Source organism: Coturnix japonica, chromosome 1 (assembly GCF_001577835.2).
Source record: "Coturnix japonica isolate 7356 chromosome 1, Coturnix japonica 2.1, whole genome shotgun sequence".
Taxonomy (NCBI): domain Eukaryota; kingdom Metazoa; phylum Chordata; class Aves; order Galliformes; family Phasianidae; genus Coturnix; species Coturnix japonica.
In genome coordinates, this window is record NC_029516.1 from 2,756,184 (window position 1) to 2,783,094 (window position 26,911).

A 26,911-nucleotide genomic window follows, 5' to 3' on the forward strand; every position below is an offset into this window, starting at 1 on the left:
TGTCTCCTTAAAGTGTGCGTGGGGATTTTCAGTTGTCTCCACTGCCCTTCTGTAATTGAATTTGCTAGTTTTCTCATATCTCACAGAGTAACTTTTGCAACAAAACTGCTTTGAATTGGCAGCGATCACTTGCAGACAGAGTTGTTCAAATAGCAGCAGCCCTTTTCTGGTGTACCACATGCCCAGCATGGGCTGCACTTGCTGTCCCTCCTTTCTTCCCATTCCTGCTCCCCAGCTGCAGGACTACCACCAGTAGTACCCACTGAATCCCAGCTCAGGGCCCCATCCATCACTCCATCACTGGTGGCTTTCTGCATGTCCCATCAAAGACCCAACCTGCAGTCCCTGCTTTCTTCTCCCATCTCCAGCTCCATCATGACTTCAGGTCAGTTTTCTAAAGAAAACAACCAAGCTTATGTGCCAGAACTTCACTCCAGTGCCATAATCAGGATCCAGTCTCTGCAGTTCCAGGAGCAGAGTAATTTGGATAATATCATCAAACCCAGCACCACATCCTCCTTTTATGTCCTCAGTTCTGCCCTTTCCAAGGTAGGGAACCAGCATGGTGTTTGCAGACCTGACAGTGAAAGGGGAGGATGATTAACAGCAGGGAGGGGGTTCAGCTCCTTCTTCCTTCCTGCTTCCTTTGCTCCCTTCCCTTGCCCTGTCACAACCTGACTGCTGCATGACTGCTCGACGCGGCTGTGCCTCTTTACAGCCAGGAGAGAGAAGGATTTTGGTGGCAGGGAGATGTCACTGGAGCCCTGAGCACCAAAGCTAACATAGATGCAGATTATTTCCATGCAGAGCCCCAGAAGTATGGGTATGCAAGCTCTCCTTTCTGCAAGCCATGTAGAGTTTCTTTCCCTAACTATTCATGCTCAAACCCCCTACCTGGACCTTCTGGTCTAGGGACATATGCTGAGTTTTTGAGGAGCTAAATATGACTCCTGTTGCATGCCATACTGCTATTTCTCAGCACACAGTAATGCCACAGCCTGTTTGAATTGTGTGTAAAATGCTGGATCCCTGACCAAGTGACATCCTACAACTTCCCATGCTCTTCTGCTTGGCTCTGACCACACAGGAATCCCACTCCTTGCTGGGAGAACAACATTGTTCCCCTATTGACTCATAACAATGAGGTCACTGGGCTGGAAAGACAATGTCACTCAGCAGCCAAGAACCCAGCTGGCTGGTCCTGGTTGTCTCTCATCTCCTATGACAAAGCCACATTTGATTTGACTAATTAAAACTTGTTGCAGGCTCTGTCTTGACCAGAATGTACATTGTTTTTCATAAATAAACATCAAGTCAGGACAGTTGTCCAACTTATTATCGAGAGCATTCTTCTTTCTCCATTCTTCTTTCTACTTGCTGTGTAAGCCTCTATTCCTTTTCCTAGCAATGGACAAACCATCTCAGATATGCCACTGTATGTTACAGAGCCAGATACGTGTTTAAAGGAGGACCTAAGGCTATCAAGTGATTCCACCCAGATCTCATTCTGCTCTAACACGAGCCAGCTCAAACCATTTTAAGATGGTCAGTCTCAATTGCCATCCAGCTTTTGCTGGACACACAATATTTTGGTGTCCCTGCTTTTCAGTTTGATATTACACCTCAACCCATAGCACTGGGGTGCTTCCATGCCCCATATACCTTACACAGGACAATTTGCCTGGCCCGTGCACTCAGTGGATGGACCAACTTCTGGACCAACCAGAACTGGCTGCTGACAAAGGATATATTTCTGCTCACTTCTGAGTCAACTTTTCATCTTTCCCTTTATGCACTTTTTGGGTGGTAAAGGCATGGTATCCATACATAAGCAGGGAAATATCCAAGCACTGTGACATCAGTCTGCACATCCACCATAAATCTCGGCATCCCTCCACTGCAGTGTTGGGACCAGGGGCTGCAGCCTTCACTGCTTCATAAACAAAGAGGTTTTGAATGCCTGAGACCAGTGGGCACTTCTGCTCTCATCCTTTCTTGCTCTTACTCCCATTCTGAATAAGATCATCCCATAGATACCGAATAAACACGCCCTAAGAGACTTCTCAGAATAAATACTGTTTAGTGCTGCCAGGTTGCGATTTCCATTAAAGCCTCAGTTTTCTTTTTTCCTGTCCACAATGCAATTGTCTGAAATCAGATTTATCTTTTTCTTTTCTGCCCAGGCCCAGCTGAGCAGGAACGCTGGGTGTATGTTTACCTCGACTGCTGTCCCAGCCCTAAAGCACAGCAGCCGCTTCTTTTGAAGAACACACAAAGCAAGGAAGAGGAACCATTGTTTGGGAGGAAGTTGAACTATAATGTAATAGGCTCTCATGGGAATTAGTATTATTAATTATTTGTATTGCTGTGGCACCCAACCAAGATTGGGGCCCCGGTGAGCAAGGTGCTAGACTGGCTCGTAAATGAAGGCAGCTCATCCATATGAAATCCACCTGGTTTTGTGTGTAGGGTTGGGGAAAGTGAGGAAGGGATAGATTAAGTGTGTCACCAGGGTTATTTTGGAGAGCTGTGGCTGAGCAAGGATGAGCAGTGCATCATTCTTAGAAGAGCATCCTTCCTCTCAGGAGGGGAAATGATTTAAGGCTCATCTGCTTTGCTGTCCACAGCTGCAAAGAGAGCACTGCATAACAAATATGCTGTGCAGAAGAATCCCCCATCAGGAAAGTACTGAAAAAGGTCATCTCTCACTATTTGCATCTTTCATCAGTGATTCCTGTGATCGTGTGTTTTCTTTTAAGGATGGGGAGAGCAGGAGCTGTTGAGTTTGAAGAACAAAAGTTCTTCAAATGGAAACTGAGTCCCAACACTCTTATTGGATGGATGTTCTTTTTTCCCTTTAAAACCGATTTCTTCTGGATAGTTAAATAATGGGGCAATTCTGAATTTGCCAACAATAGAAGTTGATCTGATTAACACAGCTTTAAAGCCAGATCGTCACTGAAGCCATTTGGTGGGAAAGCAACTCTGTGCCAGTCAGTCTTGAAATAGTTTTGAATAGGAGGGAGGGTGAGATGTGTCCTTCCCTTCCTAAACTCTCCCCACTTAAAGAATAGTCCCAAGCCTCCTGCCAAGAGCGCCATGTCCAGCCATTGCCCAAAGGCTCCACTTGCATGCATGGCTATACAAATGTATGGACATGCATGCCTATATGCGTGTGTATGCAGAGAGCTCCAAATGATCCGGGAAGACCCCACCCAGAGGGAGTTATGGGTGGGAGCTGAAGAAAAAAGGTGGGACCTGAAATAGCACGGACACACAAAGGATCACAAGGAAATGTGGAGCCCTCCTTGTGACGCTAACAGGAAATCTCCAGGCTGCTGGTTCCGTAACCCTGGCTTGCCAAGGTCATTGAGGGGATTGAACACAGGGACTGAACACAGGGGCTGATCCTGACATCCAGCTCAGCTCCTCTACAAAAAACACCCATAGCTAGGCTGGATGGGGCCCTGGGCAACCTGATCTAGAGCTTGGTCTAGCAGTCTGCAACCTTGTCTGTGGCATGGGTTGAACCAGGTCATCTTTGGGGTCCCTTCCAGCCCAAGTCATTCTATAATTCTGTGTGTTGGCAGCTTTAATGTGGGTGTAGGTTTGCAGATGCTCCATGAAGTGTTTGTGGAGGAACCCATCCCCAGCACAGTCAAAAAATGCAGCGAAAGCTGAAAGCATTGAAGAGCTGGTGCTTAACTGGGTATTACCCAAATTTTCACCAAGGGAAGCTGGGATCTGTGAGGACATCACTTGAAGGTGCCTGCCTACATCACTCGGCATCATCATCATCTACTTCACATCACAGCACTTCACCAACTTCAGGCCTTGATGGACCAAAGATGGATCCAGCTCATCATCTTTGGATCCATCCTGGCTTGGTGGTGGGTGTTGCGTGTTGACCCTGGAAAGGTTAAAAACCAGGCTGCTGGCTGGAGTGCAGCAGAGCTGAGGGCATAAATTTGGGCTGATGGCATGACTCATCAGAAACACTGGGTGCACAAAGGAGGGCGAGGCTGTGGGTCTTATCACAGCCTCCCATCACTCTTCCGCTGGCCATTTTCACCCATAGGGCGGGCAAGCATCCTCCAAGTCCTGCCTGGAGCAAGGCTCTGCCAGAGGTTTGAAACCTCTAAGAGGGAGTTGGGGCTGTCCTGGGAGGGTGATTCCTGCTGTAAATCTTAGGGGAGGAGGGGAGGAAAGGGAGGTGCACAGAAGTGCAGACAGTACTTTGCAATGCTGTGGTGGTGCCATGTGCCAGCACAAACTGACCTCGCCATCACCCATCCACACTATATTTCCTTTACATGGGGGCTGCCTGTGGTGAAGCTGAGATTTCCTTGATCCTCTAGTTTCACTGTCCTCATCCTTAAGTTTGCAGATCAGACCTCCTCCATGCTGGGCCTCCAACCTCTCCTGGAGGCTGACATTCTCACTTTTACAATATTCATCACTTTGGAAGACCATCATGGCCTCCATTTCTCATTGAGCAAATCCAAACACATAGCCAGTGCGTGGCACCTGAGTGACGTTAGGTGAGAAAACACTTCAGTGGTGCTGGCCAGCTGGCACAGTTTCAGATAGCAGGATAGTAGGACCAAGTCCTGCCTCATCTTGCTCAATACGAACCCAAATATGAGCCCAGCCAGCTGGAGAGTAAGGTGAGACAATGAGTTGGGTAGGAAAGCCCACCTCTGCTGACATGGGAGATGGAGGGGAGGGTGCACCCCATCCCTGATGTTTGGTTGGTATTAGTGCCAAATGGGGGCTTGCTTCTGTGTGGTCCATCACCAGATTTCTCCTAAATTAGCATTCTTAAACTACATCTTCCCCTCCACACTGCATTTTGGCTTTCAGGGCTAAGGAGACTTTAATTTGATTTAACCCACTTAATTTTGGCTAAATTGAATGAAGGTTGATTTAAAGCTCAGCAAGAGTGGCCACCTGGTGGGTTGTGTGCACTTTGACTAATCTATTCTGAAATCATGCCTTCTTTTAATTTTAGATTAATTTTCCTGAGTACTTCGGTGTAGACAAGCCATCAGACTGAATGAAAATCAGTTCCCACCTCACTAGTTCATGTCCTGGCTCCCTCTCAAGTTGTCTGTAGTAGTCCTGTGTGAAAAACAAGGCAGGGATGATTCAGTTTTCTGGGATAGAAAGCACAGGGAGGAATTTCTTCTCTCTCTCAAAGAACAAAAATGTCTTCTGGCCATCCTCACACAACCTTTAGCCCTCACTGGGTTAAAGAGCTGGTGATGTTGGGTGTCCTAGAGGAGTCAAGTTGGCATTGCCAACCCGGTAGTCTTATCAAGGCTCTTAGTCCTTCCTGCAGACCTCATGCCTATCCAAACTGAGGCAAGTGTAGGCTTTTAATCTGTTTACTTGTTTTATTATTGTTGTTTTTTCCCCCAAACCAGACTTTTTAGCACTTACAGAATGGAAAGAATCGAAAGAATAGAAACCTGATTGCTGAAGTTGCAAGGCACCCAAAAGATCATCAGGTAACAAACCATTTTGGGTAAAGATGCCACCCGACTGGATCATAGCTAAAAGGGCTTCTTAGAGACTTACAGCTCAGAAACTACACTGGAAGAATCCCGAATACTTTCTGTATAACAAGGTTATGTAATCATATGGCATTTTTGTGATATTCAGTGTCATTTTGATTCATGGCCACTGTTCAGGGCTAAAGGTAGCTGGGCTTTACCCTGCTGCAGAGCAACTGTTGTAGCCCGTTACTCAGTGTAAAACCCGAGTTTCTTCCAAAGGCCTTGAGTGACTTCTGCAGAAACAGAGGGCTAAATATACCAGGCTTTATGTCCTTCAGCCACTGCCTGCAGGTGGAAAACTCCTCTGCTGAGCTTTGCATGAAGGAGATTGATGCTCCTTTGATACAGGAGGTCATCGCGCTGCCACAAATCTTGCTTCAAAGAAACGAGGCCATCACAGGATGACTCCACTCTGATGACAACAGAGGAGGTATGAGAAGGGCAGGAAGGTGGCTCTGAGCTTCAGAGCGTCCGCCTGGGCTGAGACATGCAGCTTTTTTGGCTTCTGCTCCCAGTGTTTCCGCTCCAGCAGCTCCACTACAGCTTCCTGAGCAATGAGGCGTTTCTGTGCAAGCTGCAAAGGGCCCCTTGCTTCATTTTGCAGCCTGGGAAAGGTGTGGAGGTGGAACAGATCCTCTTCCAAATCCCAGCAACCCCAGTGGAAAGAGGATGTTTCCAAGCTCAGTGATAATGTCAGGGAGTAGAGTGTGTCTGTGTGTCTGTTTGCCTCCTTGACAACCTTGTGTGAAGGCTTTTCATTTTCCGCAGTAGTCTTCCTGTCTGCTTTTGTTTTGTTTTTTTCCTCTTCACTTATTAGATAGCTGCAGTCTGTCCGTGAGAAGAGTCGTGGAGACACATGGCCTAAATAGGATGTTCAGAGGCATATTCCTAAATAGAATGTGCCATGTGTATTCATGACAGGCTGATCCGGAGCTTGGTCCACCCCATTACCTGTGTCTGGAGATGGCCATACAGATGACACTACCTGGAATGGACCAGTTGAATCCTCTTGGGTGGTAGATGCCTCTGTCTGATCCCAATTTCACAACAATGCCCAGCCCTCAAAGGGAAACTCAGGAGAGGTCCAGGTGTGGCATGAAGGACTGCTTAAGGACAGTGTTTTTGAGAAGAGGGGAGTGAGGAGTACTGAGATCCTTCTGTTCCACCAATCCATTGGCCAGTCATTAATTAGCACGACAAAGGAAGGCATTTCTGCCTCCCAAAATGAAATGTTTAGAGAGGCCAAAGGAGTGAAGAGGAAAGAGGCTAGGATTGCAGGGGAAGAGCAGTGTGTCCAGCAGAGATACATGCCTTTGGATGATCTTTAATATTTGTCATGCTTCCAAATGAAACAGCAGACAAGCTGAGCTGGCTGAAATACGTACAGAAAAAGCTGGTGGGGAATTTGTTAATGAGGCATATTTCTCATCAGAAAATGCCAGTTCATCAGAACCTGAATTTCAGGGGCCTGTGTCACACGAACGATGCCTCAGAACACAGGTGGATTTCTTGGTCAAAACCAAGGAGGTTTGTCAGTATTGCTGCCTTGATTTCATGGTCATTCACATGCAGGAGCTAATCTTCACCAAATTACAGGGTCTTATCAATAAAGCCTCACCACAGCAGAGTCGAGGTGCTGAAAACGAGCCTGGTGGTTTTAAACCAGAGACCAACAATGCTCATTTCCCTGCAGTGGGTCATACAGGAATGTGTCCAGATGAGTCTTGAATATCTCCATGATATCTCATGATGTTGTTCTCTGTCAGGGGTAAGAGTATGTGAACACTAGCAGCATCCTCACTATATCCCTCACCAAAATCCCAGCAGGGAGTTCGGGAGGATGATGTTGTTTGGATCCCATCTTGATCTAAACAAGGAGTTAAAGAGCCCAAGAGCCTTTACGCAAGCAAAATTAAAGAGAAAGGCGAAGTGACCACTGGCTCCGGTAGCCCAGCTGAATTCCAGGATAAATAACTCTACACTGTGATACTCTGCCAATCTGGTCACCCTCGCAGTTTTAAAAGGAGGTGACAAATTTCCTGTCCCCTGCAGTGACTACGTACTGTTCCTGCTCAGACAGGGCTGCATTTCAGGGATAAAACCCTCCTTTTGACCAGGAGCATCCTCGCTGGCTTTGGTCCATGATGTCCCCTGGCAATGAACACCCCTGGAGCCTCAGCCCCGTCTCTCCATTCAACAAACGCAACCCATTGCCCCTATTTTATCAGAAAAAACTGCAAAAAGGGGAGGGAAATAGGAACTTCCTAAAGCCTGGCTCATATCCCCTCTCCTTCCCTCATTGCTGGGTCTCTGCAGCTTTCTCATCCCGCCTTGGGAGGAGCAGGAGCTGGCTGGCGCGAGGCTTTGAGCCGGGCTCAGCCCACCGGCGTGGGGTGTGTCACCCACCATTTCCTAAGTTATTCTTTCGGGCTTCCTTTTTTCACTATTAATAGATTTCTAGCCAATCTGAGCCATTTCAAAAAGGTGGTCGAAGCAAGGGGAGGTGTTCCTGAAATAGGAAGCGGGAAGCTGTTGGGAAGGGAATTAATTGAACCAGGGGAGCTGCGTGGAGAGGTGGTGGCTTTGGATGGACAGGACATGTCCTTTCACTTTGCGTTTTGCACAGATGTGTTTCCTATTTTGTTTCGTGCTCCAACTTGTGGCCTTTCCAACCAAGCTGCTTCCCTCCAAGCTTCTTCAGGTTGGATATGAGGAAACATTTCTTCTCAGAAAGAGTGTTGAGGCATGCCAAGGGAGGTGGTGGAGTCACCATCCCTGGAGGTGTTCAAGAAAAGGGCAGATGTGGCACTGAGGAACATGGTTAGTGGGCATGGTGGTGATGGGTTGGGCTTTGTGATCTTGGTGATGCTGTGATTCCAAGATCTGAAGCTTGCAGAATGTCATCTGTGTTGTGGATATGATTGGTGCATCACTTTGTGGCATTGTTGGGAATGGCTTCTGAAAGATAAAAACTGAACATGCAAAGAGTTGTGTTGGCACAAGCCACCATGCTTTCCCCTTCATATTTTGGGTGATTTTTCACGTCCCAACCAAGTATTCCAACAGCAACCCTATCCAGAGGCACTCCGGGGTCTGAGTCCAACCTCCTTTGGGGACAAACAAGCTGAGCTTCACAGTTAGTAGTAACAAAATTTCTCATCCCTCCGGGACTGTCCCCATCATGGAGACACCAGATCACCAACACAGTCATGGGATACATATCCGGAAATGAAATCATGTTTTCGCAGTGTACTCATTTCCTCTAAGCCATTTGGCCACCATGCACATTGATGCATGTGTGGAAAGCTTGCACTTTCCTCCCGTGGGGAGACATCAGGTAGATTTCTATTGCCCAGCACAGAAATGCAAGGTTTTGTGTTTGTGGGGTTTTTTTCAGAGACATTTAGAAGAGGAGAGGTGCAACCTCATAGCAAATAGTTCCTCTGCTTTGCTTGTTTTCCTTGAAATGAAGAACTGATGATGGTCCAAAAAAGTGAAATCAAATTATCATCCTTCCCCTGTCCAAATGCAGCCAGGAAGGTCAGGGGCAGATAGGATTTCTTCTGCCTTCTTTACAGCAAAGGTGAAGGACCCCGGCTGAAGCTCAAGTGAACTTTCCTTCAGGCTGCTGGGTCGGACCCCATGCTGTTAAGGGGTGTGCTTGCTCAAAGAACTTCTCCTCCATTCTCTTTCTCTCTCTTAGTAAGCATTAAATCCTTTTATCTCCGGGGCTCGTGGCATGAAAGGATCATTCTTTTCCCGCAGAAGGACATACTGCATCTTTTGTGAGCAATCTTCATGCTGAAGGGATGCTGAGCATAATCCCGCCCTGTCTGCCTTTTGTTGCTGTCAGCTCGTGGTTGCAGGGGTTTTCTCTCTTCTGTTTCAATCAAATCCTATTCATTTCTTCTGCTGAGGACAGCAACAGGCAGCACTGGCCACTAGCCCAGGAAAATGGCCTTATTACCAGTCATTACCCCTGGGTCCAACACAGATATTTGGAGCGAGCAAGGAGGAAGAGATAATAAATAGTGCTCAGAAGTCTGAAAGAGATACAAAGCATGAGGACAGAAGACTGTGCCTTGTGGACCTGCATGCTTTCACTGCTTGTTGTGTTTTTATTTCTACTTGTGGATTAATATTTGCTAGGCTTCTGAAAGACTCAAAGCAGAGTCCCTGGGCAAACAGCAGGTATTAAACCCTGGGGAATAAAACAGCAGAGAGCTCTGCAGTCCAAGAACCACAGCAGCATCTGGCACCGTATGTAACTGCAGTGAGAAAACAATTTAATGCAACAAGAGAGCAAAGGTAAATTTCACTGATGGATGAAGAGCCAAAACTCTATAGTACAGATGTGGGGATGTTTCAGGGGAAGTTCAGGCTGGGTATTATTGTCTCTGAAAGGTTGGTGAGGCATTGGCACAACTGCCTTGGGAGGTGGTGGAGTTCCCATCCCTGGAGGTGTTCAAGGAAAGGGCAGATGTGGCACTGAAGGATGTGGCTAGTGGGCAATATTGGTTGGACTACATGGTCATCATAGTGCTCTTTTCCAACCTTAATGATCCTGTGATTCTGTGATGAGTGTGGATCCTCCATGGAAGGAGGGTCTCACTCATCGGTAGCTGTGGAAGGTATGGCAGCAGCCCAGCTAAGTGGCTGTGGAGGTTGGTGTGGAAATGGTACTTTCAGGTCAAGTTTGGGATGGGAGATCTTTCCCAAAGGGATTTCCAGTGTCCGTTTGCTTCTGGGACAGGGATGCATTATGGAAAGGAAATAGCATTAGTGGGAGATTTCCTCCACCTTCCTTCTGACCCTTTCTTTATTTACATCTCTTTGATATTTTATCTTTGGGGTATGGGTGTTTTTTCCCTTTGTCATCAAAGCCTCTGTCAGGCTTTTAAAGCCTTATTTATGGGATAGATCCATTTTTGTGTCTAACTAGATGCCTGGTCTCTAGCTTAGAATTATAAGGGCTGGAAAAGATCCCTAAGATCATCTAATCCAACCATCAACCCGTTCCCACCATACACACAAACCATGTCCCTCAGTTCCACATCTCCACACCTCTGCGTTCTGCTTCCTTCCTTCTTTTTCTCCTAAAGGCAGTGGTCAGCCTAAAGGGGAATATGACTTCTCTCTGTAAATGTTCTTTACCTGCAGATGTGATGGGAATGTTGCCTCACAAGCCTGGGTTTGCCTAAAATGGTTCACACTGCTGGTTTGTTCAGCTCACACTGTAAAGGTGTTTTCAGAATGGCTGCTCCTGTTGGCTTGGCTTGGCAGGGTCAGTCCAGATTAGATTTTCCCAGTGGTATGAATCTCAAAACCTTGAGCTTCCATCAGGTCTTGGAAGCATAACCAGTGCCAACAAACAGGCTGTGGAAGAGAAGATGTCTTATCAGCAAGCCAACACAGAGAAATAAAGCAGGTCTCTGGAGAGCAGCATCCAACCTTGGGAGTTTCCTGCTTTGGGCAGTTGGAAACAATATACAAGGAGGGGCATGGGGGAAAAAAACAGTCCTACTGTTGTCAAATGGAAGAAACGCCCCAGAATCAGTTGGTTTCTTCACCACAGACAGATGCACTGATGAAGTGACTCAGTGGAATCTGCATTTTCTGAAAGGTGGAAAATTGGTTGAGACTTTCCTGGGGTGAAATTGAGCAAGTGCCCAGAAATGACAGTTCCGTGTGCAATGGGGGAAGATTATCTCTGTGGCAATTGATGGAGCTCCTGCTGTGATTACAAACAGAAATACAGACCCGAATTTTCTATCTGGTCTCATAGTGATTATACCACGTCGCAGTATGTTGCTGCTGCTGGAGACTTGTCTTCTGTTAGGCAAGCTGTCCTTCAGAGAGTCCCCCTCAGAAACACCTTCATAACTTCAGAGTTTAAACTACTCCTCAGAAATTAACTGCGGATCTCATTCCGTGTCATGGACAGCCCTCTTTGCATGGTGAGCTAATTTTGTACCCACCAAGTTAACGTCAGCTCTCAGCAAAGCTCTTGATTGCTTTCCTTAAAGAGTATGAAGTAACGACAGAAGTAGCATTATTATGTGATGTTTCAGGACTGCAAGATCCACCTGGTGTTGACCCACTCTTTCAGAGCAAATATAGTAAACATGCTTTCCATAGATCTCCTAGCTCTTTCTTCTCATCTTGTGCTCTGCTTTCCACTGGGTGCACAGAATTTAGAAGGCATGAGACAAAGCCCTGAGTTAATGACTGTGGATTATGGTCAGTGTTTGTTTCTGAAAATTATAGAATCACAGAGATATAAAATACCTGTTTGGGGTGTAACCAAGGGAAGTGTCCCTGCTTCAGAGTTTATATTGACCTTTCTGCTTCTCCCTAGGTGTCAGCTCCGAGGATGATGATACTGCTTCACATGTGACCACAATGAGTCCAACAGCGAGTAATCAGGTCACCGCTACTACAGTCACCACCAGCAAAGGGCAAGAGACTAGCTCTGCAAGCATACCAAAAAGCACATCTCCCACCACTGTGATGTCCTCCACCACAGCTCATGGGACAGTCACTCCAAGCAAACCACATGGCTCTTCAGCACCAACCGTCCCCCCATCACCAACCACCACCACCCACATGATCAGCACTACAAGCCCACAAGGAAGCACACCAACTGCTCCTGTATCGACACACGCCTCAGCTCCAACCACCAAGACCACAGACAGACCAGATGACCCATCACGTGTCTCAGTGGCATCAACCAAAGCACCTCAGCAGGTCAGCTCTTCAGCCAGACCCACAGTCTCAGCAACCACCCCTGCTACCACCTCCAGTGCTACACAGCAGAAGACGAGCCCTCCAGACAGCTCAAGAACCTTACTCACCAAACCCAGTGCAAGTCCAACTTCCACTCAAGTGACCAGCCCTTCATCCACCCCAGTCGGCTTAGTGCCTTTTGTTGCAACATCTCCACGCATAGCAGACGATGGAAGCCCTGCTTTGGACCAGTTGAACAGCACTGCGTCAAGCTCTGGAGCCTCAGCAAGCAGCCCTGTGGTTAAGGACCACAGTGTCTCTTCTTCCACATCTGCCACCAACCAGCATCACCCTTCTCCCACTTCTCCAGCCCAGAAACCGGAATGTGCTACCCCTCATAGTGGATCCGTGCCCTCTACCAGCATGAAAACATCTTTGTCTTCACCATCCAGCAGCACAAAGAAGGCCACAGTCACAACCACCATAACAACTCCTAAAGCAGGTATCGGAAGATTATAACTGTGATTTATTGTGTTGGGGAGCCCTTTGGTGATCTTTTCCTTTGGGTATCCCATCTACCTCCATGTCATTATGGGTTACTGACACCTTGTCCCATTTTAGGGCTGTCCAGCATAGCTGTTTCCATGAACCACCAGTTGTTTAAGTCCCTGTTGCCATCAGTGGAGATTGAGTCAATGAAATTCAAGGCCTGGATCATGTGATGAAACACTTTCAGATGGAGCAAGCTGTGTCCCATCCACAGCTGACTGCACTGACTCAATCTCCAATGACTGCATAAGGGAGCAATGGGTTCAGAAGTAGAGTGTGACATTGTAGAGTTGCACCCCAAATGCTGAACGCAGCAGATCCCTAATGTAGCTGACAGCTTAGTGGGCACGCACAGAAAATAAGCTTTAGATGATTAAGGAGATTTTGTGGCTAGACTCTGAGTCTGTAACCTCTAGGAACTCAGAGCAGTTGGTAGGATATTCATCACAGTTGCTGACTTCTTAATAGTGTTTGCATGGTGTTTTGGATCAACACTGCTGATATGCTTTTTTTAGACCAAATGGGCCATGGCCTTAAAGCAACACTTTCATCTTTGACTTTATCCAAGCCATGTTTCAAGCATTTTAGCAGCCAAGGATAGGTGAAATGACTGTCGTCGTATAGAATACATCAGGTTGGGTGTGAGGAAATATTACTTCTCAGAAAGAGTGGTGGGGCATTGGAGGTGATAGAGTCACATAACCCGGAGGTGCTCAGGAAACATGGAGATGTAGTACTGAGAGGAATGGATCAGTGGGCAAGGTGGGGATGGGTTGATGGATGGTCTTCATGACCGTATAGCATTTTAATTCTCTTTGTCACCATTTAAGGATCAGTTAAGAAGAGAAGGGTGCAAATCCTTCAGCAGGTCTGGGAAGTCGGAGGCTGCTGTTTTCCTTGCACTATTCCCATTGCACAAGAATAAACATAACAAGAATAAGCCAACAGAGCTGTGTCAGCTGTATCCTTCCTACTGTCTCACTGACTGCTGTTTGTTTTTGCTGTATATTGGAGACCCAGCACACACAAGCCAAGGAGACAGATCCGTGACACACAAACCTGGCGTTACAGCTCAGAGCCCCACCAGTGCACCACCACCAGCACCGACCCTGGGAGACCAGATGGAGAGCAAGAGGCCTGACCAGCCACACCTGAATATTTCTGTCCAAAATAAGGTAATGTGACCTACGGAAAGGTGGGCACTTCCTAATGTCCATAACAGCTAAAAAGGGCACTGAGTCTTCCTGAATGGCCTCTGTTGAGTTGGGATTGTGATCAAGCTGTTCCCTGGAGAGCAGTTGTGAGGCACATCAGTGCAAATAGTATTTTTTGGGTCAGATCTTATAGCAGGGATCTGCATTTTGTCCCTTGTTTAGGAAGGGCAAGGGGGTCTAAAAATGCAAGCCAGGATAATGAAAGATCCCAGTGCTGGGGGTGAGGGAAAGGGATCCTGTTTCTAAATGTTCGTTATTTGTAGGGTGGGACTGTGTCATGGTTCACTTGCTTGGGTCTTGCTCCTGCCTGTGGTAATCCCCACTTTGTACTGCAAATCCTAAACCTGCTTTGGGAAGCATATTAGCAAATATATTCCAGGCAACTCTTAGAGTTACCCAGGAGAACTCTTATCACTCAGAAGTGGTTGTGCAGAGGAATGAAGGGCCTGACTTATTTTGATAATGTAGATCAGGTCTTTGGTTTTCTCGTGGTTGTATCAGTGTTGGACTGTCATTCAGCCTACAGCAATGATCTAACAGTTGCTTTTCTTCTGTCCTTCCAGGTGATCTGTGAAGACCAGATACGAGAGATGTGGCCCATCATAAATCTGAAAGAAGCAAAAACTTGTGTAAGTACAGGTTCCTCTTGGCTTTTTCTGCAGGGCAAGCAGGTGGGGTTGCTGACAGAGATCAGCTCATAACCTGCAGCACTCTAAGCATTTGAGCCTACAGAGATGACGCTAATTAATTGCTTCAAAATATGCAAACACTTTGGGGATGTAAAATAGTAAATGCAAACCTACATCCAGCCTTATCTCCCAGTGGGGGATGTGGCCAAAGCAGATGTCCACGTAGTCTTGTTCAGGTGGAGGAACTCACTCAGCCAGGTCTCAGAGAAGAGCAATGAGAAGGTTTAGAAGGTGAAGCCTTCAGAAGCTAACAGGGAAGTTCTACCTTTGACTTCAGAGTGGCCCAAACCCCAGAACATTTGAGGGTGGCTTGAGCACACTACTCACTCCACACTCACTGCTGGCTTTTCTGGTAGACGCCCACTTGCAGAAGTACTCTTGTGGGAACGACAGGTTTCCTGTAATAGATGGGATTAACTGGAATGATCTGATGGCATTTTTAAGTAGGCTGAAGTTTGAGCTTTATGGTAAAGAGCAAGAGCAATGCCAGCTCTTGACTTCTCAGAAGGAGTGTTGAGGCATTGGCACAGGCTGCCCAGGGAGGTGGTGGAGTCTCCATCCCTGGAGGTGTTCATGAAAAGGGCAGATGTGGCACTGAGGGACATGGTTAGTGGGCATGGTGGGGATGGGTTGATGGTTGGACTAGGTGATCTTATTGGTCTTTCCAACTGTAATGATTCTGTGGTGATACACCAGTAAGTTATGGGGTTAGTGGACATCACAACTTGGCAATTTCTATGCTTGCTGTTGAGCCAGCAAATCTGTTGCACTGCTTTCATTCAGTTCCTCTGGGTGTAATAACCATCAGAAACAGCATTAGTGCTAAATGCTGATTGCTTCTTGAAACAGCTGCAGAAGGGCTGCAAGGGTGCATCCTCCCATAGCATCCTTCTCTGCAAAACACCTCCCACTCGTCCACTTCCCATTCAGCAAATTCCTGAAAGCTCTCCTACATTTTGTGCCTCCCAAGCTGAACAGATATCAGAAATGGCACTATCTGGCTTCCCTGCTTTGTAGGCCCGGTAAACAAGTCTGTAGCCAAAGCCTGACAGCGAAGTGAAAGAATCCTTTGCATTTTGCAGCCCGTGGGAAAACAGGAAAATGTGTGCTATAAGGAGAAGTGTTCCAGAAGTGGCTCAAATCCTGGTCTCTGAGATCGAGCCAGCACTGGGAGTGCGCTGTGCTGAAAGCTCAGCTTCATGAGGAGCTGGGTAAAGCATGGTGAGGGCAATGCAGGGGTAGGGGATGTATCACACCTGGCAGAAGAGATGGCATTGCAGACCTCCCCTGTGCCACTGGGGCATCAGCAGTTGGACAGGTACCATAGCAAAAGGTTGGGACTGAACCTGGGGATCACAGCACTGCACTGTGGTTTCTCCAGCTGCAATAAATTCAGAAATAATTCCAAATAATCATGGAATCATAGAACGTCCCAAGTTGGAAGCGACCCACAGTGACCAGAGTCCAAGCTCCATGCCTTGCGTTAAGTAGGTGATACTCCCAATGTTCAGCTCATGTGTGTCATACAATTATAGGATTGTTTGAATTGGAAACGACCCTTAAAAGTCATCTTGTCCAGATCCTCTGCAATGAACAGGGATACCTGCAGCTTGATCAGGCTGCTCAGAGCCTCATCCAGCCTGATCCCCGTCTCCAGGGATGGGGCATCCATCATATCTCAGGGCAACCTGTGTTTCACTGTCTTACTGTGCAAAAAGAAAATCTGCAGCTGGGTTTTCATTGGCTGCTTGGGTGCCCTGTACCTCATTTCAATCCATTAGATGGAGTAGGAGGTGACACTGTTGGAGGTGACCTGGAGATGGTGATCAGCTCCATGGTGATCAGCTCCAGCTGAGCCACACGATCCTATGGCAGCCTCACAGGGAGGTCACAGACTTCTCTGTCACTTTCTCAAGCTGGGTTGTGCCCAGCGAGTGGATTTGGAGCATGCTGAGAACACAGAAGCCACTGTGAGACCTCCCCAAATCTATCTTCCACTTCCGAGCTGGGGACAGCAGGGCAGTCCCCAAGCCACTAAGGCTCCAAGCAGGGTCATGCCCCAGCTGTCGGGACAGGTCTGTTGACACAAGTGCCATTACCTCACTCAGGGATGTTGGTTTTAGGTCCCTGCCAGTGTGGGAACCGGATCCGCACTGCTCGGCAGCGCCTCTCAACTCTGGCCAAGGAATGTGAGCGGCTCCAGCACGGAGAGAGCAGGGCTGGGGCATCCCTATGGCTGTGCCAAGGCCCCCTGCCATGCTCTGAGCTGGGAAAGGGCAAATCCCTCCCAGTCAGCCTATGCAGGGGTTTAACGTCCAGCAGTGTGGTGCTTGTCACCCTTTGAATGCAGGAGTTTGAGCCTCCCCATAGTGATAGAGTGCTCAGGTGCAAGGAAAAGACAGAGAAAAGACCCTGAGAAGACAGCAGCAGGGAGGCAGCAGAAGGTTTTAAGGCTGGTGTAGGGAAGGGGGAACTGCAGGATGTGCGTAGTGTAGGAGCACAACCCAGTGTCCAGAGAGACACAAAACACCGCTTCCAGTGAGCTTAGTCCTCTTCTCCCCCTTCTGCTGCCTCATCCTGACACTTGCAGTTTTCCCCAGCGCTGCTGGGGTTCCAGCTGGGACAATGAAGGATGGGAGAAGTTTTTCCCCCTGCAAAGCCAAAGGGCAGATGAGGGGCAGCTGCATTTCCCAGGATGGTTGGGGTTTGCTCCTTCTGGAAGCTTGTTCCAATAAGGTGTGCCTCAGGATCATCCCAGTGGGGCTTTGGACTCCATCCACCCCTCCACCTTCATCCCTCCAGTACTTCCCCAGGCTCACCCCTCCAGGGATGGTCCCATTTGTACAGAGGCAAAATCCTTTCTCTTGTCTCCATAGGCAAAACTGAACTATGGGGTATCCCTGAGGGGCAGAAATGCAGGTGGTGAGAGGGCTGCAGATGCCCTTCGGGCATGTCAGCCCCATCCCATTCCCGTTGCAGCCTCAGCCTCCACACCCCACTTCCCCTGGGGACCTGCTATTCCTGGAACACCAAAAGCTGCGGCTCTCAGATAAGGGCCCCAGTAAGGAACAGCAGCCAAGAACTCGGCTTTTTGTAAAGAAACAACTTTTGAACTTTTCCTGTTCCCTGGGAAGGCCGGCAACAGGCGGATAGGGAGGGGGGTGGCCACAGCATCCTATGTTGGGAGCTCAAGTAGTGCCACGGGGGGTGATTTAGATTGGACATGAGGAAGAATTTCTCTTCAAGGAGAGTGCTCACGCACTGGGATGGGTTTGCCTGGGAAAGCAGGCAAGAAATAAAGGAGGTGGATGTGGCACTAAGGAACATGGGACTCTCTTAGTCAAGTTGATGGCTGGATTTGATGGTCTTGAAGATCTTTGCTTTCCTGAATGGTGTTTTGATTCCCAGCTGCCCTGGGGTAGGGATGTGATGCTTTGGGGTGTTATATGTGGGCAGCAGTGCTGACTCTCTGTTGTCACCACAGGATGACTGGAAGAATGCCAGCACCAACGAGTCCTTCTTTGAGTTCTTCTGCTCAGGCAGGCGGCACGCATTCGACAGCAACAGGGATAGGTGCACGGTGACACTGGCCTCCTCCAATCCCCATCGCTGGGCTGTGCACGCCGTTGTGCATCGTGAGTATGGGCTCATGTCCTGCCCAGCAGGATAGGGTGGGATTAGTGTTGGGGACACGGTTGTGATACCAGCTGGAGGCACAATGAGGTCTAACTAACAGAGCTTGGGTGAGGATCTCCTTTCCCTGGGTTGCCCCTTCTCACTGGATCAAGCTTGGACATTTCTCCCATGGCTCCTTTGGAGAGATCTCCAGGAACAACTTTGGTCTGCAGGGCTGTTCGCTTGCCAAAGAGGTCCCCAGCTCCTTGGATGCCTTTAGAGAGCCGTGAAGGCTTGGCTCTGCCCACACAACTCTGTCTGCCTCTTCCATTGAGCAGGAGCTGGTGCCACAACCTTTCCCTCTCTATTTGTGTCTTCCCCCAGGCCTTCTGGACCCTGAAGCAGTCTTTGAAGAGCTGAAAGAAAAGAGGAATGAGTTAGAGAAGGTAAGAAGGTCCCCAGGATCAACATGGGGGATGTCCTTACAGAAGGGTGGCATGGGGTGGCTATCCTTCCCATCCAGGGAACCCTCCTTGGAGCCTGACCCACTCCTTCCCTTGACAGCTTGGCATCACCAATGTCACCTACCTCAACCAGGAGATGGAGGAGGAGATCAAGGATCAGTTCAGCACGCCCCTCATTATCACCATCGTCACCCTGGCCGGCTCCCTGCTGCTCGTTGCAGCCATCTACGGCTGCTGTCACCAACGGTTCTCTCAAAAGAAGAGCCAGGTATGGTGGGAGTTGGGTGAGATGAGCATCCCAAAACCTGCTTATCCCGGAGATGATGGAGACCAGCAGGTCTTCACTTCTGGTGGAGATGATGTCCTGGCTCGCTGTGCCGGCATCACCTTTGAGTACCACTCAAGCTGCTGCAGTGCAGCATCACAGTGCAATGATGCCTGAGTGCTGCAGATGCTCTAAAGGGGCAGCAGTTGCCCTTCTGGGGTGCTGACAGAGCAACAGGCACAGTGAAGATCAGGAGAATGAGAGGCTGGTGGCACACAGATGCAGCAATGAGCAGCAGCCATCCCTGCTGCCTCCAGGCCAGCAGAGCAACATTGTTGGGTCACAGTGTAATTTTGATGAAGAAGGCTTCCTCAGCCCAAATCCTGCCTTCAAAGCCATCCATTCTTCCCTTTTGCCCCCCAAAAAACACCCAAAATATTTATCACAGAAATTGAATGTGGCACAAAGGGACATGGTTTAGCAATGGGACTTGGTAGGTCAGGTTGGTGATCGTGAAGGTCTTTTCAAGGCTAGACGATTCTATGAAATAATGCCTTTGGGAGCCAGGGAGGACATCAGAAGGGCATCGACACCACGTGCTGCAGTCCTGGAGGAGCAGGCAGCAACGTGATGCTCTTGGCCCAAAGTGTTCATAGAGCAGAAAGAAATTGGGTATTTTTAGTGACTGGGATGCATGTCTTTAAGTAACACGGAGCTGAGAGATGGGTACAAGCAGCCGCTGGCCATAGAGATAGGGAGCAAAACTGAAGCAATCCATTCTGTTTCCTTGCTACGTCGATGGCCTCTTGCTCAGAGCATGGGAAAAGATCTCATTCAATTACAGAAGCGCTTTAGGAAGTCAGAAGCATTTCTCCATTTTGCGTTTGATTTTGGATGTTTTCTTCCTCTTTTTGTTTGTTTTCCTCCTGCTTCTTTTCAAGAATGACTTGAAAGTTTTGTTCTGTTTTGTTTTCTCTCTTATTTTACTTTATTATTTTTTTTTCCTTTTTTCTCCCTTCCCCTTTTTGAAACCCACCCACCCACCCCCCACTCTTGTTTCACCTGGGAAATAACCAGCACATCCACCCTGATCTCCCCGGGTTTGATGATGGACGTGCCATCCTGATCTTTAATGTGAGTGCAATGAAACGCAGGGAGCGGATGGGCGGGCGCCGCATCCATTCCCCACCCCACCTCCCCACTCCCCCTCCAGCTCTCCACCCTCCGTGGTGGTTGGCAGCTTTTAACAGGACTAAAGCCTACTAAAGCTTTGGAACCCCCCACCCTTTGGCTGCACTTGCTGTGCTGCTGGGGGGAGAATGCACTGCCCCAGCATCCTTCTATATACAAGGGTTGCTGTACCAGCATCCTCCCACACCTCGAGGGCTCCAGTGACCCCTCTGCTTCTGAGCATCCCTCTGGCTCCGCCGTCCCCTCCTGCAGTGCCTTGCTAGCTCCCAGCCCTGCGGTTCCGCTGCTCCATCCTTTTCCTTCTCCCCCTTCCAAGGATTTCCTCCCACACCCAGCTCCCAGCATTTGTTAGGAGCAGTTAAATAAATCAACTGCAAAGCCAGGAGGATTTTCACAGGAATGCAAACAGAAAGCCCTAGAAAAAGGGACAATGTAGGAGTGCAGCTCCTCTATAAATCACTGTGGGGTGGGATGGGGCTGAATGAGTCGCTGCAATGAATGCAGCATTGGGGTGAGGTAGGGATGCTGCTCAAGCTGGAGAAGAAAAGAGCCTCTGTGGGGCTGAGGTGCAGCTTGGAATAGCACGGCTCTGAGCACCGGGTGAGTCAGTGCCTGATTCACCACTCCCCGAGGACAAGGGGATGGCCCAGCCACAAGCGTGCATTGTCAGAGGGATGGGAGATGGATGGATAAATGGAAACTGGTTTCCAACAGGAGCTCCAGGATAGGGCGTGGAGATGATGATGATCTGGAATAAATAGGCCAGCAGAAGCTGCAAGCTGGCAGCTGCCAAGGGGTGAAGAGGAGAGTAAAAATCAAGCAGTTAAAGAGAAATAAGGGTGCAGAAGGGGAGCTGGGGAGGCAGGAATAGGGATGCAGAGTTGAGGCAAGCCAAGGATGCTCTGCCTCTAGTGCTGGCCTCCTCCCAGGGGGTGATGTGGAGACACAACCCCATGACCAGACAACTGAGAGGTTTTCTGCACATCTCTGGCTGCTCCTTCCTCCTACCACCATCAGCAGTCTCTGTCTCCATCCAGCTCCATGCTCTCACCTTGCTGATTGCAGCCTCAAACTCAGCATGGAGTCTCTCTCTATATGTAGTTATAAACATCTATACGTGTTGCAGCCTTGTCAGGCTGGGAGGTGATGAATGCTGAGCATTCAGCACAGCCAAGCTCTTCCTTATGGGGGTTTCTGGCTTTTCTTTCCTCACAGCAGCGCCTGACAGAGGAGCTACAGACAATGGAGAATGGCTACCATGATAACCCAACACTGGAGGTGATGGAAACAGGCTCTGAAATGCAGGAGAAGAAGGTGAACCTTAACGGGGAGTTGGGGGACAGCTGGATCGTTCCTCTCGACACCATCATGAAGGAGGACCTAGAGGAAGAGGAGGACACGCATTTATAGGGTGCAGGATTTGAGCAAGCAAAAAACAACCCCCCGGAATCCCCTGAAATCCCTTTCCCTATAAAAACAGAAAGCAAACATAACCCTCCCATACACGTACACAATTGCAAAAGAAGGCAGAATTCCCAACAAACCCCAGAAAACCCCTTGTGAGTTATTCACAGCCACCACATGGGGTGAAAGATGGAAGAGAAGGACATGAGAAGACACCTCCATGGCACATCAGCAACACTACACAGTGCCCACATGCAGTCCAGCAGCTCTGTCAACTACGGGTGCTCCTGGGTGCCTTCCAATCCTAGCAGGGATGGCTTTGCTGCTCTGCTCTCTCCAAGCAGGGATGCTTGAGGCTTTCTAGCATCAGGGATGCTGTATCCCCTCCCGTTCCCCATCTGAGTGCATCCTCTAGCTTCCAAGTGATTCAAAAAGTAAAAAGAAATGTAATTAGGATGGGAGAGGGAGCACAGCTCCTGATAGCCAGCTGGCACCTGGCAGATAGAGCTAGAAAAATCCTCTGGCCCATGCTGTTTAATCATCGTCCTCCCCTACAGCTCCCTTGCAAAACGCCAAGGGACTGAGCAGAAAGAGCTGGATTGCTCCGTTTGCTCCTTTCTTATCCACTTTCCATCCTCACCCAACTGCTGTTTATAAATGCACACTGGCCACACACTTTGTGGCATGAGTAAATGCATGCATCCAGGCATGGCTGCACTGGGGGTGTTGAGGGTCAAATCCCACACTGCCTTTGTCAGCCCCACAAAGGGCTGGGGCAGGTTCTGGTTACAGACCAGCTTAAAGGGATACTGCAGCACCTCCAATGAGAGGGAGAGGACAAGGTGTCACTCCTTGATTCTGTATCTCCAAGGAAGTGTTTAATGAGGCGAAGACCAACCGAATGCTGTTGGTGGTTTTGGTTGTAAAGGAGCCCAGCTGTAACACAGACCAGTTCTATGGTTGTATTTACCTATAGAAGCATCTGATCACCTTCCAGTAGTGATGCAGCACACACCCATTTGCTCCTGAGGCTGATGCTGATGCGTACAGCGATTGCCATCCCTGGCAGTGTTCAAGAGGCGTCTGGATAGGGAGCTAGGAGATATGGCTTAGTGGTTTTCTGTAGGTATGGTAAAGGGAGGACGGTTGGACTAGATGATCTTGTAGGTCCTTTCCAACCTTGTGATTCTATGATTTGTTCTGGCAGGGAATTCTGTGGTCATGTTCTCTTGTGTTAACTACAGAAACGATAGGAGAGCAGCAGTGATGTGAGCCAGATAGTTTGGCTGCAGTCAGAGTTTTCCATCCGTTCAGCCCTTGGTGTTTCCTCCCCATGAGGCTGGTGATCTCCATCCTCATCCTCAAGGTTTTCTTCTTCAGAAGTACTTAAAATAGCTAAGAGCTGTGAAGAAGCCTCCAGCAGGGCTTGTACTGAACCTCAGTCTCCTGTCAAGGTCTCCCTTTGCGGTAAATCTTCAAAGGGAAAACAAATATGAGCAGAAAATGGCTGGACTGAGGCCATTTGTGGTTTTCCCCTTCCTGCCACAGTTCCTCAGTGGCTTTAGGAGAGTTTCACAGCAGGCAGTCTGGTGTGGAAGGGACCTGAAGCCCCTTGGTTGAGGGCATCTCCTGGCATCTCATGCATCATCACAGCACGCTGAGGTCGGAACAAACCTTTGGGTCCATCAGGTCTAATCCCTGCACCAGCAGGGACACCCAGGACTACGTCCAGGTGGGTTTGAAGATCTCCAAGGAGGGAGAAATGCTCACATTGAGGTGTTGTGTAGCCAATACACAGTGGTCCCGGAGCTCCAGGTCAGTGCAATGGAGGAGCCGTTCCCAAGGCTGCCCCAGAAGATGGGCAGAGATAAAGAGGTGAGGAGAAATGAAAACACAGGCAAAACTCTGCTCTAGTCCATCAGAGTTGCTCACAGAGTGGTTGGAGCAGCTTGCTCAGCCCCAGGACAGAAGCTGGCAGGAGATTCATCTTCTCCCATGGGCCAGCTATTTTCCTTCTCTCCCACACTGAAGGATGTAGTTGAGAAGTGTTCAAGCCTATCTTTGTATGTAAATATTACTGCTATTCATTAGCAATGTATTCCGCACACTTCACTTATCTGTGCACTGCACTACGGGGAAGCAATTTTGGAGGGGGGAAATTAAAAGAAAAACAAAAACAAGATTAAAAAACAAAAAGCTAAAGGCCTGTCTGGTAGGGGATTGCAACTCAACACATAGCAGGAGAACATCTGATTAAGCTGCTCGGATGACCCCATGCTGTTATGAGTCAGCATCATGTTCATGTTGGCAAATTGGTCTTGGGTTGGGCAGCAGCACGTTCAGCTCTTTGTGTCCAAACCGGCCTTAAGGAACCACTCTGGTTGGTTGTAATGCTTTTGGAAGCGCGTTGCTTCCCAGCTGCCCAAGATGGGTCTTTGGACTCACGTTTCTGTCCTTAGCATAAAATAAAAGCAGTACGTGCCTAAGATCCCCTTCCAGTAAAGAGATGCCAAAGTGCTTTAATGAATCAGGTCCAAAGACTTACCCAGAGAACCCTATGAAAACTTGAGATCAAGCAATCTTAAATCTTTCAGAGCAGAGACCGGTGGAGATATTAACTGCTCAGCAAGTGCTTACAGTGATTTATATTTGAATAGGAATTGTACATTTATTTATTTTTCCAGACACCATATTTTTAAACCACTAATATTTTATAGTAGATTTTTTTCCTTCCCCTATTTAAAGAGCTATTTCCTCGGGAGAATGAAATGAAGTTTTTATGTTGGTAACATTCTTTTTTGCAAAAAAAACAAAAAACAAAAAATAAAACATCAGGTAGGAAATGCAGCATCTTCTTCAGCCTTAATACTTCCCTTCATAGACTGTAGCCATAACCGTTAGACCAAAAAAGAAGGATCTACCCATGCATTTCCTCCCTGCCCCGCTCTCCTTCCCCTCGCTCCTCCTCTCTTCCCCAGAATAGCTTTAACACCCACTATGCTGTACAAGGACTATCACTCTTACCTTTTGGTAAGACTTTTGTAAGCAGGTCGGATGTTCTTGCAAGAGACTTTTCTATTTGCAGATCCGCAAGGAGCGTGTAAATACTTTATGACCCATTTATCTCCCACTCGCAGTGCCATGAGCCAACCGAGCAGGTTGATGCTGTGACTTGCCTACAGCCGAAGACATAACCCACAACAGGCTGCAGAAGGAGAACGTATTTCCCAAGGCAGCTATCCATTGAACCTTGCAAATATTGTAGAGCTCTCATGTACTGTATAGCAGCATCTCTCGTGGGGACAGGAGTCTGATTTACACTGGAATTTAACGAGGAACTGGATTGTAGAGATTATTCTTGCATTTTCCTACAAATATATTTTGGAAGCATCATGTATTTCTGTCAATAAACATTCGTATGTAAAAGATTCGTTTCTTGGCTGAGTAGAGAATGCGTCGTGTGGGGAAGCAGAGCTTGTGCTCAAGAACCGTAATGGTTACATGCATAACCAAGCACGAGCTTGGTTGGAAACCCTACATAGGCTCTTCATGGTTCTGTTGGCAAGAGCATGTAAAAACTTTTGGGGAAGGAAGGAGAAAAGCCAACCCAGACCTTCAGATAGCCAGCCCTGTAATAGCTTCTATTTCTGCCTTGCTGAAGAAATGATGATAGTGATGAAAACCTTCCCTTTAATTAAGTGGACACTCACAGGTGTGGGATGCTGAGCTGATCAAGGTGAGGGCAAGCTCCTAAGTGTCTCTAAAAGACTCTGTGAGGCCACAGTCAGCATTTCCATTTGCCTCCATGCAACCCAAACAACACATTCCGTTCCAGGTTGGATGGAATAAGTTCCCACTTAGGCAAGGATGGAAAAAAAAAAAAAAAGAAGGAATTTGGTTTGATTTAAGTACTGAAAGTCAGCAATTTGCATCAATCTGTGTTCTAACGCCGTGTTCCTCCCCAGTAGAAGTTCTTGCAAGTGCTGGCACGCAGCGGATTTATGCAGCACAGATCCGGCTAATCATTGCTTTCACAGAACAGGATGTTTTCTCAGCTCTTCTGCAGTGCAGAGGACAGGGCAGGCTCACCCAGCAGGAACAGTGCCTGCTGTCCAGACAGAACGCACCATCAATCTGACAGTATCTGCACCGCTTATTCAATGTCTTCACAATTCCTCCATCCTCAGCAACAAGCCGTGTTAAACAGATCTGAAATGTACACTCTTGCTAGCATATACATTTTTATTAAGAAAAAAGAAAAAAAAAAAAAAAGAAGGAATAAAATACATTCTCTCCTTATGTACATTACATACATCATAACTACATTTGTAGGTATTCCTCGTATCACTCACCCGCTTATATACAGCACAGGGCTTTCAGATCAACCCAGAAATAATCAAAGATGACTTATGCCAAGGAAGTACATTAACATTCCAGGCTGAACAAAGATAATTCGTTTAGCTGTAAAGAAAAGGCAGGGATGGGGCATGACCACAGTACAGGAATGATGCCTGTGACCACCACAGTAAGTGCATATCGTGTGGGCTCAATGCAGGACCAGTCAGTATTTGAGTCGCTCACTGAAAGACAAGTGCAGTTTGGTGCTCTTCCCCCCTCCCATGGATGATGCTTGCAAGCCCAGAGCTGCAAACTCCAGTTCAGCTCTTCTGGGGTCAAGTACCCAAGACCACAGCTGCAGCAAAAAGGGAATTCAGAGAAACAACAGAGTCTGGGGGGCGTTGTTCCAGGAATGCAAATGCTTCAGGTCAGATGCCAAAACAGAGTAGAAAGGTCAGGTTCTGGATAGGGGAGTGGACGGTCACAAATCCAAGCACATATTAATTCTGGGGGGACCACGGAGTGTACAGGACAAGAAAACAAACAGCAAAGGTCCAGACAAACAGGTCACCACACTGTACAGTGCTAAGGACAGGCAGCAGTTCTTCTTCAACAAACAAAACAGCTTGAAAATGCACCTCAACCAGGTGACAGTGCGAGCTCAGCCAACTTAGCTGTGGCCAACCCCACACTCCTTTGCTATCATTGCATTTAAGAGGTAGTTTGTTTCAGTGTTTTCAAAGTACCAGGTTCAACAGGAACATGTTTACCAAGACTCCTTCATACTTCTAAAATGCAGCACAATGACCTCAGCATCTAAATGTACAAGACGGATATAACCACCAAGACTGAAAACATGGTCTCCCATAAACTGAGAATGAGCCAAAGGGCTTTAATT

At 48.0% G+C, this 26,911-nt stretch overlaps 1 protein-coding gene across 4 annotated transcripts in view; it reads left to right on the forward strand.

Annotated features, from left to right (window-relative positions):
• PODXL (podocalyxin like) overlaps nucleotides 1–25,103 on the forward strand; it is a 36,386-nt gene extending 11,283 nt beyond the window's left edge. Inside the window, exons 2-9 of one of the 4 annotated variants that reach the window (XM_015862684.2) lie at nucleotides 11,917–12,786; nucleotides 13,848–14,008; nucleotides 14,611–14,676; nucleotides 18,221–18,371; nucleotides 18,736–18,797; nucleotides 18,916–19,083; nucleotides 20,158–20,214; nucleotides 21,487–25,103. In XM_015862684.2, the coding sequence (XP_015718170.1) occupies nucleotides 11,917–12,786; nucleotides 13,848–14,008; nucleotides 14,611–14,676; nucleotides 18,221–18,371; nucleotides 18,736–18,797; nucleotides 18,916–19,083; nucleotides 20,158–20,214; nucleotides 21,487–21,681 (1,730 nt within the window). In that variant the 3' untranslated portion in view covers nucleotides 21,682–25,103. The remainder of the gene's footprint in view (nucleotides 1–11,916; nucleotides 12,787–13,847; nucleotides 14,009–14,610; nucleotides 14,677–18,220; nucleotides 18,372–18,735; nucleotides 18,798–18,915; nucleotides 19,084–20,157; nucleotides 20,215–21,486) is intronic. The other 3 variants (XM_015862777.2, XM_015862868.2, XM_015862946.1) reach the window with 3 other exon arrangements.
• Nucleotides 25,104–26,911: the final 1,808 nt, after the last annotated feature.